Raw genomic sequence first — 12,616 nt, 5'->3', positions numbered from 1 at the left:
TCCTGAAGCAAAGTTCTTAACCCGAGGTACTAATTCTGGGTTGGCGGAGTCTGTAACCTGAAGCGTATGTAACCCGAGGTACCACTGTAGTGTATAAATTTTATTAAACAAATAAATAAAACCCTCATGTTCTCCAGGCACGACACACTAGGAAGGAACAAGATCCTATAGTAGAAGCCTATCAAGTGGTGCAGCAATAAAACTGCCAGCACATTTTGCAAAGCCAAGCAGGCTCCAGTATGGTTTCAAACTGGATTGGGGGGGAAAACACACCCTGCATTGTAGGGGGTTGGACTAGATGACCCTCGGGGGGCCCTTTCCAACTCTACAATTCTATGAGACATCCTGGACATACGGGATAAGCGGTTGCAAGTTAACGGAACCGTTCCCTGAACAGCGGCCATTGCCAGCGCCGAGTTTCTTTGTCAGCGAGAGCCCCGTTGCATTTTGGAACTTGTAGTCTTCCTTTATACCGCCGGGCACGACCTGATAAAGGGCCGCGTCCGGTGCATGACGGGATTTGTAGTTCCCTCCGGTGACGTAATTAGCCCGCGAGGGGGAGGAGCTGGCTTTCCGCGCCGCCGTTTGGCAGAAAAGCCAGCGAATGAGAAACGCTGATGATGAGGAGGCGGAGGCGGTGCTTCCGGGAATGGGCGGGGCTTTCTTGAGAAAGGAAAAAAAAACAAAACTCCCCGGATACTGACTAGGCTGAGACCGGCTCGGAACTTTCTAGAAAAGTCGCGGCTTGCCTTTTGCCTTCTGTGTGAGAGGAAGCGGCAGGCTCCTTGCTCGGCTCCCTCAAGCGCTAGACCTCGTGTGGTATTTTTTTTTTTAATTTCTCGGCCGGCGGCGCGAGCGTATGGTGAGTGAGGGCCGGAAAGGGGCCGCCTCAGCCTCCCCCCCCCAAAAAAAATTACCCCACCGGCGCCCGCTGTTCCACACAGAACGGGCGGGCAGTTGCGCGGCTGCTCCCAACCCCCCTCCCCCCCCCGCTTGTGTGAGGAAAGGGGGGAGGGGGAGGGGATCTGGCGCGCGCCTGGTCAGCTGACGCCGGCATGGCGTGGGGAGGGGGGGAGAGGAGGGGGGAAATGTGACTGAACTTTCCCTAAGGAGGGAATGTGAGACGGTGGGGGGAGGAGGGGGGGCTGGTTGGGCCGTTGGTGGGGGGGGGGGCTTTGCCTTAAACCCGGCCGTGACCGTTTTCCAGGTAGGACTTCTCAGGAGGAGAAGCCCCTTGAAGCACAATGGGGTGGGTGTGGGTGTTCAGCTGTGGGGTGATTTCTCTTCTTCCTAAGTATGGAGTGGTGCTCGCCCCCCTTTCCGTCTGTAGGGGGAAGGGTGATGCTGTTTTAAGTGGGGTTGGGGGAGGGGGGAAGCAGGAAGAGTCTCTCGTCAGATGTCGTGAACTGCCCTGTGATCGCCAGACGGAGGGAAGTGAAAAAAATTAATAAATACAGTGGTACCTCGGGTTACAGACGCTTCAGGTTACAGACTACGCTAACCCAGAAATAGTACCTCGGGTTAAGAACTTTGCTTCAGAATGAGAACGGAAAGTGTCCTCCAGCAGCGCTGCAGCAGCTGGAGGCCCCATTAGCTAAAGTGGTGCTTCAGGTTAAGAACAGTTTCAGGTTAAGAACGGACCTCCGGAACGAATTAAGTACGTAACCAGAGGTACCACTGTATAAAGATGGGCATTTTTCTGTAGTGGTCTCAGGTTGGGTGTGAATTTGTGAGGTGGTTGTGGGGGGCTGGGGAGGCCAAGGTTGTGAGATTGAACTTCCACCTCCCTGCCAATAAAGGTGCTTTTGAGGGATTTGGTGGGGGAGGGGTTGAGAAGCCCACATTGTCACATGGAAGTGTGAAGTATACAAGGGGTATACTATTTTGTAGGGAAGTTTGGTTAACTCGGGGTGAGGGAATTCCCTTTTAAGGAAAAAGCTATTGGCCTGATAGTCCTAAAAGAGTTTGCTTTCATAAGCATTTGGGAGACAGGGATGCTGAAACTATGAGGGAGACTGGAAATATGTTTAGCTTACTGTGTTTGTTTGATGTATTTTTCATGTTCTTATTTGTCAGTGTTATCCTTCCCTTCACATTGCAGGTATCAGCTGAACCATGGTGAAGGAGACCACATATTATGATGTGCTTGGGGTAAAGCCCAATGCCTCCCAAGAGGAGCTGAAGAAAGCTTATAGGAAATTGGCACTGAAATATCATCCTGATAAGAACCCCAATGAGGGCGAGAAGGCAAGTGTGCAAGCCCCTTCCCTACCACAGACATTATGCCAATTAGTTTTGTGAAACATGCTTTATCTGCTGGCTACTTGTCTGTATTGTACCTAATGGCTGTGAATTCAGAGTGGGTTGGATTCTGGTACCCAGGCAGTAATACATATCCTCTTCCCAGAATGGGCATAACAGTCTGATACTGATACATGTTTATCTTATCTAGGTCTATTGCTTCATACTATTAGTTTGAGCATGTGACATACTTTAGAATTCGGAGGTGGTGAGCAGAGAGCTAATATTGCTAAATGAGAAACTATTGGTACTTGTGCACCATCTTATATTTTACAACTTACTTTGCCTCTTGTGCAATACAACCCCTCTACAGTGCAAAATGGATATCAGAACATTGATCAGTTCAAGGCTTTTTAAGACTAAACACCTTTGTCTTTTGCGTTTAAGAAGCTTTGAAAAGCTTAAATGCAAAAGCATGACTGCAGTCCTTGCAAATTCTGAAGGTTCACAAATGGAAAGGCTGACCATCCTAACCTTTAGAAACTTCACATTGACTCCAAATATGATTTAAAAGGCCTGACTTTAGTCTTGAACAGCCAGCTGGATTTCTGTAGAGCATTACGTTCAGATAGTGGTGCTAAAGAAATGTTACAATAGTACAGGTAATCTGTGAATATTCTGTAAAGAGGTTAAACTTTTCTTTTCTTTTTAATCTTGTAGTTCAAACAGATTTCCCAAGCCTATGAAGTACTTTCTGATCCTAAGAAAAGAGATTTGTATGATAAAGGTGGTGAACAAGCTATAAAAGAGGGTGGTACTGGAAGCAGCTTTGGGTCACCCATGGATATATTTGATATGTTCTTTGGAGGTGGTGGAAGAATGCAAAGAGAAAGGAGAGGTAATGTCCAACTTTTTTTGAACAAGTTCATGCAAGTGATTGTAGTTCAACCAATAAAAGCAGATTGCATGGGCAAAGAGAACAGATGAGATTTCCATTTGAAAGTGAAGGTGGCCCACTCATTTAGCTGCACCTTATTAATATCATGAGTTGCTTTGGTGACTCCAGTTAAAATAAATTCCAGTATTAAGGACTTAAATTTTATTAAAATGTCTGTTTGTAGTACTTATAAGGTGCTTCAAATTCTAGTTTCTGATATTTGAAAGTTACTAATGTGGAACTTCATGTATATAAGTGATAAAAGTTGAGCTACAAAGAGTGTTGTTGTTTAGTTAAAAAAACACAAACACCTGACTTACGTAACATCCCAAAAGAGTTTTCTGACTTGTATGTAAGCTATTCATGTTTACTTGGAAATGTTCCGCTAAGTTCAATATATTACTATTTTGTAAATGTGCCTAATGTGCTAGATCTGCCATGTTACTTCTCCCCAGCCCATTTGGATTGTTCTATCCATTTCTCAAGAAATCCACCTTTCCCTGGTTAGCTCAGGCAGCACAGAACTCCCTCCCTTACAGTGGGATCAGGGATCTTGCTTAATGTCAACTAGCAGTGATCACAGTTGAAACTTATCATAGAATAGCTTCTCAGGTTGGAGAAAATAAATTTTAAAAGTTGAAATGTATTGGTAAGCAAGAATTTGATGGATCTTGGAAAACATAACCTGAACTGAAATACAATCAGATGCCAATCATATTGGTTCTCAACAATATGCCTTTCCTTACAGGTAAAAATGTTGTCCATCAGTTGTCAGTTACTCTAGAAGACTTGTACAATGGAGCAACGCGAAAACTGGCTCTACAGAAGAATGTCATTTGTGACAAATGTGAAGGTACACTGATAAACTTTTGTTCTTTGGGATGGGGGAGGTGAAAAGTCATATTGGAGACAGTGCAGTTGTAAAGGGGGGAAATAAGCATGTAGTAGTGATCTTGCGCTTATTTTCTTTGGTGCTGTTTTCTAGGCCGAGGGGGCAAGAAAGGTGCTGTGGAATGCTGCCTTAATTGCCGAGGAACAGGCATGCAAATTAGAATTCATCAGATAGGACCTGGAATGGTTCAGCAGATCCAGTCTGTCTGTATGGAATGTCAGGGCCACGGGGAGCGCATTAGTCCCAAGGACAGGTGTAAAAGCTGCACTGGAAGGAAGATTGTTAGAGAGAAGAAAATCCTGGAAGTTCATATTGATAAAGGTATGTGTCTCATTTTGGGTCTCTAGTTTTAAACCCAATTATTTTTGAGGGAGCAAGTATGGAGAACACTCACAAAAGTTAGAGGAATTGCTGCTGCTATTGCAGCCTACTTGGTAATGGAAGTAGCCTGCAGGTAATTTAGCCAAACACCTGATATGATCTGGATAAGTTGAAGAATTGCATGAGATCTCCACAGTCAAGAAACATAGTTCTGTGGAAAACAATGCAGTTGTTCCTTTTAGCAGCCGTGTTGGAAGCCCCAGACCTGCAAGTAAGGCAGTGAAATAAGCCAACCTACAGACAAGATAAGTGTTTCTGCATGCTTTGATACCTGGAGAATACAAAAGCAATTTTCTGAGCAACCAGAAATTTGGCACCTGCCCCAAAGCTTGGAACACAAAGTCAAAGACAAAAGGATGTGCCTCTGCTGTCTCTGTTCAGCTCCCAAGTCATCAAGAGGTGACAGAGCCACCAAGTTGCCACAGAGACAAGCCAGTGCATCTTCCCTCTTCAACTTGAAGCCAGAGAGATGATGTGAATGTTTGTTTTGGCTTACTGCTTGCTCAGGTATTGGGAGGAAGCTTTGGGTTTGTTTTCACTCACCAGAAGCTGGCTGAGCACTGGCCATGAGATTGTCATGCCTTGAAGGTTGAAATATTCTCACTGCCACAAATACCGGGCAACTGGGGATGAGGAGAAAGGTGTGCCTAAGCCATTAACATAATATTCTGGAGGAGTGTTGGAGAACTCTTTATAGGAATTCTGAGGGAGAATTATTAGGCTTGGAGGAAGTTTTTCATTCTAGGTTAACTTCTGGACTTTCAGTTGTGATTGAAGAAAAGTTTCCAACAACTTAAGTTTCTTTGGGTGGGTGGGAAAACGGTTTCAAAATAGGGTTGGTAGATGTGAACCATGAAGAACATATCTCTCCTAAACTCCCCCATAGCTATAGGAAAGGGAAGAGTATCCCTTGCAGGATTGAATCTACATGAACAGCTTCTGGCTTTACTAACCCTGAACCTCTGTAACCAGCACTGTAGAGAAATGGTGTTAGACTGCTAAAATGCAGAACTGAATGAGGAGGAAGCGATTTAAAATCTGGGGGAATTGAAATATATGCAATACTTTACTTCACTGCTTTAACAACATAAAATCATAATTTGAAACATAAAGAGTTTTACATGCTAATGGTTTGGTACATTTATGAAATTTATTGAACACTTCTATACATGTACTTGGATAATTGTAGACCATGATGAATGTTAAAGGTAAAGGTACCCCTGCCCGTACGGGCCAGTCGTGTCCGACTCTAGGGTTGTGCGCCCATCTCACTTAAGAGGCCGGGGGCCAGCGCTGTCCGGAGACACTTCCGGGTCACGTGGCCAGCGTGATGAAGCTGCTCTGGTGAGCCAGCACCAGCACAGCACACGGAAACGCCGTTTACCTTCCCGCTAGAAAGCGGTACCTATTTATCTACTTGCACTTTAGGGGTGCTTTCGAACTGCTAGGTGTGCAGGAGCTGGGACTGAAAGACGGGAGCTCACCCCGCCGCAGGGATTCGAACCGCTGACCATGCGATCGGCAAGTCCTAGGCACTGTGGTTTTACCCACAGCGCCACCCACGTCCCTAACAAGTGCCTACAAGAGACATAAACAGGAAAACTTGAAAGAATTTAGATTAGGTGGAAACCACACTATAGTGGAGTGTTGCATGATGGAAGATGGAGTGATGACTTCCATTAATTTATTTGGCTTGTATCCATCCTGTCTTACCACACATGCCACAGACTTTCACTTCTGGAACTGGACTTCCTCTTCCTCTCCTTTCTGGAGCTGATTTTGGGGAGACAACAAGGAGAAGAGAGGAACTCCTATTGCCCAAGGAGAGTGCCAGTTGTGCAGTGCTAGATACTACCCCTTTGCTTTGGGTGTTGTGTGGGACCCACTCTTCTGGAGTTAGTTTTGTTTTTGTTCTTGACGTTTTGTATTGGTTGAAAAGTAATTTTTTAAAAAGGTAATGAGATGGAAGATGTTCACCTAATTCTCACATTAATTGTGGGTACATAGTGGTTCCTAAGAGTTGTGGGAGAGTTCTGTGGCTGCCATAGTTAGTGTTCAGAAATTTGGCCTTGGTGGCTGTTTAAATCTTGCTTTTCATTGAAGGTTGGAATCGCAATATGACTAACGCTGTACAGCTTTCGTACAAAAGCTTTGGGGAACATATTAAAACATTTTTTTATTCTACCTTAATAAAAGTTTTAATATGTTTCCCAAAGCTTTTGTACTAAAGCTGTACAGCGTTAGTCATATTGTGATTCCAACCTCTAATGAATACTTTTTGTGTGTAAATAATAAATAATAAATTTAAAAGGTATAAAAACCAGGCAGCGCTGCAGGTAGAATATAGTCCATAATGCAGAAAGCCTAACCAAAAAGCCAGTGAGGAATAGTAATACCTGTTAATGTCTATAATGCCATGATATTTTTGTGCTGTTTCTCCATCTTACATGGTGCTTTTGCAATAGGAATGAAAGATGGTCAGAAGATAACTTTTCATGGTGAAGGCGACCAAGAACCAGGATTGGAGCCAGGAGATATTATCATTGTCCTGGATCAAAAAGACCATACTCTGTTTACAAGGTAAATTCGTGATCGTACTGTTATAGCAATTCTAACTATGTTAATATGTAAGGGCTGGTTTTTATATGTGTATGTTGCCAGTCTCAGGGTTTGTTTATTGGATCAGAGGAAGCTATAGTTGGAGAATAAGGTTTTAATAATTCAGTGAGAATACAGGATAGCCACAAAGGAGCAAAGTTAAAAATCAAATCATTGCTCTTCGGGATGGGGCAGCTACTATAGGTCTTCAGGAGTAACAGATGTAAATCAGGCAAGTGGGGAATCACTTTTGGCTGGAGAACCAGATCTAAAAGTGACCAGGCCTTCAATGAACCACAGTGATGGGTATAGTTTACTGTGCTCCTGATTGTTCTTTTGCCGCCATGGCTCGTGTTTAAATTTGGTGCCAAACACAAGACACATCTGCAAAGGAACCGCTGGGAACATAAGCTGATTCCCAGTGGTTCCTTTGTAGCTGTGGATTTACCTGTGCTGTGCCTGATGAAAAAAATCTGAAAACAAGCTGTTCCTTGATACAGATCTAGCCACAAGATTCTGTAGCTTGGGAGTACCTTCCCCACTGACTGCTAATATAGAAGACAGAGATAGCAAGTGGTTAGTGTAGGGAAGCCTCATTTCTTCAGTTTGCATTAGTATCCGTGGTGGTGGGTGGGTGCAGTTTTGCCATGCTTTTGTCACCACAGGTGTGAATATGAAAACTGTGGTAGAAAACCTTGCTAGTTGGTAAAATAGTCATCTGTCCTGGGGAATACTGACTTGCTTTAAAGCAGACTTGGTAGATGTGGTGAAGCTCTGAAAATCAGGGGTGACTGGATGTAGTCGCTTTTCAGTTTAATACATTACGTTCACATCCATAGTATACATTATAGCAAAGCTAACCACTTAGAAATAGAACAGACATAGAAACATGACTACCCCACCCCACCCACTACTCCCCCCCTTTTCTTCCTAACCTAACATTGTATATATCATTAATTTCTCATAACAAATGCAACTGAATTGTAGAAATCATAACCTGAAGAACAAGGTATCACACTGTTTTTGTATACTTAAGAAATCTTTAATAAAAAACATTTAAAAAAGAAATAGAACAGACAGCTGCAACAGCATTTCCCGCCCCCCTTAAAACTGTGGATCTTCAAAGGCCCTAGGATCAGAATAAACTATGGGGTGCTGTGATAGGAATTTTGAGGTCTTAGATATATGGTAATGTTCATAACTGCATGTACATAGATCAGCACAGGAAGACCGACCTGAAGCCATTTTGATTCCTAAACTGAGCAAATGTTTTCTCTGCAAGGTCAAAGTGGAAAAGCCTCCCCATTGTCTTTTCCTTCACAAATCCTGTCTTAAGGGTATGTCTGTGTTTGAATAGGGTGTGAGCCTGTGACCTGGCCCAGGAACTAAGTATTTATCACTACAAAAGAATGGCCAGGCTCCCCAGGCAATCCAATCAAGTAACCTGCCAGACAGGAGATAAACAACAACAGGAGAAAAACAATATTCAAATTTCTGTTTTAGACCGCCTTTTCTGTGATGTATGTATGATGTTTCTGGGGGTGGTCTTGATCTACAGGGTGGCAATTTCAAAAGTCTTTATAAGGCCTTGCACGCCATTTTCCTGGGTCCCTCCTCTCCTGTGGGTGAGGGGAGCACCCTGTTGCAACAGTTCAATAAAGATCAAGCTTACTAGCTGCTTTGCTTCTCAGTATTCTCTGGTTGGCTTCTGTTATTCTCCTACCAATAGAGAACCTGTGTAAGGACTCTGTATGGGCTCTTGGATACCCCATAAGGGAAAAGGGCAATTTTTATTTACAACAGCACTTCCAGTTCTGCAGGAGTAAGAGTTGCTTCTACAACAAAATGTGTAAAGACTGTATGAGTGAAGTTCTCAGAACTGTGTTATGGATTTGAACTTTCACCTTTTAGTTCAATTAGTACACTTAACTCAGGAGCAGCCAGTGTTGTGCCCTCCAAATGTTGCTGAACTACAGCTGCCCCACACCTCACTGTTGACTATGCTAGCTGGGGGCTGATAGGAATTGTAGTCCCAGCACCACTTGGAAGGCATCCTGTGGCAGATAGTTCTTTTTCTCTACAGACGAGGTGAAGACTTGGTCATGAGCATGGATATCCAACTAGTTGAGGCACTGTGTGGTTTTCAGAAGCCAATTACAATGCTGGATAATCGAACCATAATCATTACTTCTCATCCCGGTAAGTATAATTTGAGAACAGGTATTTTGGTATATTTTCCTATTGCTTACTGTGGGTGGTAAAACTTCCAAGTAATATTTTGAGCTAATAATCATCACATGAAAATGAAATGTGCTCAAATCTATGGAATGCAGACTTGTGACACAACAAATACTGTATCTATGTCAAACATAGTAGTGAAATACCAGCTGCCGAGATCCACAAGTGAGGAGCTTTCACCTGCCACCTGATTGGCCACTGTGAGATCAGGATTCTGGTGGCTCTTTGGCCTGATGCTGCAGGGCTCTTAATGTCTTAGAAAAGCTAGTATTCTGTATAGAAATAGCATTTCAGTGATATCCTATTGCCTTGGAGAAATTTCACCATAACTTGCACCTGTTCTTTGATATGATGAAATTGAAATAAAGTTTGCAAATAGATGTTGGAAGTACTCTTAATACAGTGCTGAAAATTAGTCCTGGTTTGATTTGTAAGCAAGATCTCTACTTGCTGATATCTGTGCAAAGTGAAGTTTCGCTACACTTTTCTGCATGAAATAACTACTACTGCATGGTTGTTTGTGCATCTTCATTCTCTCTTGCCTTGTTAGATCTATGAAATTTTAAGCATTTCTCACAGAGAGTAGTAGAATGCTAATAAAAATATTAATGAGGATAACCCTTTATCCTTTTGATTCTTAGGTCATATTGTTAAACATGGAGATATTAAGTGTGTACTGAATGAAGGAATGCCCATCTATCGCAGGCCATATGAAAAAGGCCGTCTGATCATTGAGTTCAAGGTAAGATGCAGCTGTCAAAAGCCACTGATTAAATGAAATTCTTCAGTAAAGTTTCTTCTACTCATGCTAGAAAATACTGCCATGTGAGGTTTAATATACTGTGCTTTAAAACAAAAAGTTGACATTAATTTACATAGCTACGCAAATGTGCCTTCTGCTTGCAAATACCTGCCTGCCAAACCATATTATATACACACACCTATCTAGAGATGTAATATGCATGCAGTGCACTAACAGTGTGCCCTAATTTCAGGTGATCTTTCCAGAAGGCGGCTTCCTTTCCTCAGATAAGCTGTGTCTATTAGAAAAGCTGCTACCTCCAAGGCAAGAAGTGGAAGAAACTGAAGATGCGGATCAGGTAGAGTTGGTGGACTTTGACCCATCTCAGGAAAGAAGACAACATTACAATGGGGAAGCCTATGAAGATGATGAGCATCACCCTAGAGGTGGTGTCCAGTGCCAGACCTCTTAAAATGGCCTCATGATTCCCCTTGTGCTGCTTACCCTGTATGTCAGTTGTGGATGAGTGAAGGACTAAGGTTGCTAAACTTTCTCTCAAACTTGCCATCATCCCTGTAATATTTAAAACATAGTTGTTTTTAAATCAAGTTAACAAATTTAAATCAGTAAAATGCTACACTTCAATCAAGTTGGAATGATGTTCATATTTCCGTATGACCTCTTAAGGAAACTAGAAGCCACTTTGCTGTGGCTTTTTTTATTTTGTGCATTGTAAGTGTCTTGTGTGCAAACGCACTGGCTTAGTATTCAGTGATTTCTGTTTAGTATTATAAATTATATTCCCTTTAAAGTAATGCACATGTATTTATGATTCATGTTTAAAATGTGAAATTAAAGTTTTGTATTCATCTGCTCCTAGAATAAGTTGGTGTGTGTTGGGTGTATTGTGGCTGGTTGAGACTTCACAAGACACTGTCCTGTGCTGGAAAGTAAAAGCGCCCCCCCTCCACCCCCAGCTTTAGCTAGAATGCTGTGCAAACATGCTCTGTTAATGTTATACAGGATCTTAACACGGCTAATGGGTGAAAGGTGTTGAAAATTCAGCCTGCCTAGTTCTTATGTATGATGAAGATCAGAATGTTCAGGCTGTGAACAGGAAATACTTGGCACCTTGAACAATGGCAACCATGCAACTGAAAGCAGCATGATTATTCTTGGACTAAAGGCAGAAAAATATATAGTATCTACAACTTTAAATAGGAAAGGTGGACCATTTGAACTTATTAATATTTATCTTTAAGTGAGCCTATTAACAATATTCAAGTTCTTAGACTGCATGAGTACTTCTAGAAAATCCCTAACTCTGACACTGAACTAGTGTCAAAATAATTCCAATAGTTTTGTGTGAAGTTTCTTATAAGGGCTACCTCTACAATTAGCCATTTCAACATGTTAACTGGTTTTATAACTAAATGGGATATAGCTTACTAAAATGGCTTGATATTCCAGTTCATAGCTGGGCCTTGATAACTAAGCCAGCGGCTTAATAGATTCAAGTGCCTCTTGAGACTCAGCTGTACCTAAGCTGACACTTGATATTTTTTATTTTTATTTTTAAAGAATTCCATTGCAAACATCCCTATTATAAGAATGAGCCCGGCACATAGCGCATCATGCTGTACATACAGAGCAAGTGAGCTAACGATAGCAGTCTAGTTTTTCACATCCATGACCTTATATTTGAGGTTTTGATCTATGACTTCTTTCTAGTCTCTAGTCTGGGGTTTGATTAAGCTGTATAGCAAATTATCATGGTCCCTGTGATAAGGATGAGTTAGTTTAACTGAGTATGTGACTTCTTAAAAATGCTTGCATATTGTACTTTAAACATGAGTTTCAACCTATAGGGGGAATAAATACTGTCCTTACTTCTAACAGTTTCATCTCTTCCTTTTTTATTACCTAAATCACCAATCAACATATTAACGCAGTGGAAAATTGTGCCTTTGTGGCAATTTGTACCTATTAAAACAACCATTTCTTGGCACTGGCCATGTGTAGGGAATGCTCAATTATGTTGCTTAATGTTACAATTCATCTACTTTAGCATTATAAGGGCCATTATGAAATGCATTAGTTTTTTAAACAAGTTAGGCTATTTTAAATGAAGTGCCAAAGTAAGTTTTAAAGCATTAGTGTAATTGGGACAGCTCTTCTAATGACAGCATGGTAACTTCTAAAGCCTATTGTAGCACTGGTCTTGGAATGACTAGTCTGCCTCCCACCTCAACCAACTATTTTTGTTTTACTTGTTCTAAGCAGCTTATCTGCTGAATCATATATAGCCTGATGCTGTCACGATTCGTCCAGAGCACCTTGCTGCCCCAGGCAGTTCCCAGTTAAAATGCTGAATAGCTTCTGCTTGTCACTCTTAGCCACCTGAACATCCTCAGCAAGCCCAGACAGTTAACTGGCAAAACATTTAACATCAAGGGCATATCTCTAGTAGCTCTCAAATATGGTTAGCAAGAATACTTTGTGGGGAAATGATTTGCTTGGCATTTCCACTCAAGAAAAATGAAGTTTTCCCTGTCCTCCATACTCCGGAGCACATCATAAGAAGCTG

At 42.1% G+C, this 12,616-nt stretch overlaps 1 protein-coding gene across 2 annotated transcripts; it reads left to right on the top strand.

The window, feature by feature from the left end:
- Positions 1-673: 673 nt before the first annotated feature.
- Positions 674-11,925, top strand: DNAJA1 (DnaJ heat shock protein family (Hsp40) member A1). 2 transcript variants are annotated; one of them, XM_053370402.1, is made up of 9 exons: positions 674-819; positions 2,102-2,247; positions 2,962-3,139; positions 3,927-4,031; positions 4,164-4,391; positions 6,917-7,031; positions 9,133-9,248; positions 9,929-10,029; positions 10,283-11,925. In XM_053370402.1, exons 2-9 carry the CDS (start codon positions 2,116-2,118, stop codon positions 10,499-10,501), a joined length of 1,194 nt encoding a protein of 397 aa, XP_053226377.1. In that variant the 5' UTR covers positions 674-819; positions 2,102-2,115; the 3' UTR covers positions 10,502-11,925. The 2 variants fall into 2 exon arrangements, with proteins under 2 accessions (XP_053226377.1, XP_053226376.1); XM_053370401.1 differs by having other exon boundaries at positions 674-862.
- Positions 11,926-12,616: the final 691 nt, after the last annotated feature.

Source organism: Podarcis raffonei, chromosome 17 (assembly GCF_027172205.1).
Source record: "Podarcis raffonei isolate rPodRaf1 chromosome 17, rPodRaf1.pri, whole genome shotgun sequence".
Taxonomy (NCBI): domain Eukaryota; kingdom Metazoa; phylum Chordata; class Lepidosauria; order Squamata; family Lacertidae; genus Podarcis; species Podarcis raffonei.
The sequence above is the reverse complement of the archived record's forward strand: the minus strand, read 5'-3'. Positions and strand labels throughout refer to the sequence as shown.

Coding starts and splice junctions, on each gene's coding strand:
- DNAJA1 (XM_053370402.1), top strand. CDS start 2,116: ATGGTGAAGGAGACCACATATTATGATGTGCTTGGGGTAAAGCCCAAT. Junction 2,248..2,961: donor ACCCCAATGAGGGCGAGAAG/GCAAGTGTGCAA, acceptor TTAATCTTGTAG/TTCAAACAGATTTCCCAAGC. Junction 10,030..10,282: donor GTCTGATCATTGAGTTCAAG/GTAAGATGCAGC, acceptor CCCTAATTTCAG/GTGATCTTTCCAGAAGGCGG.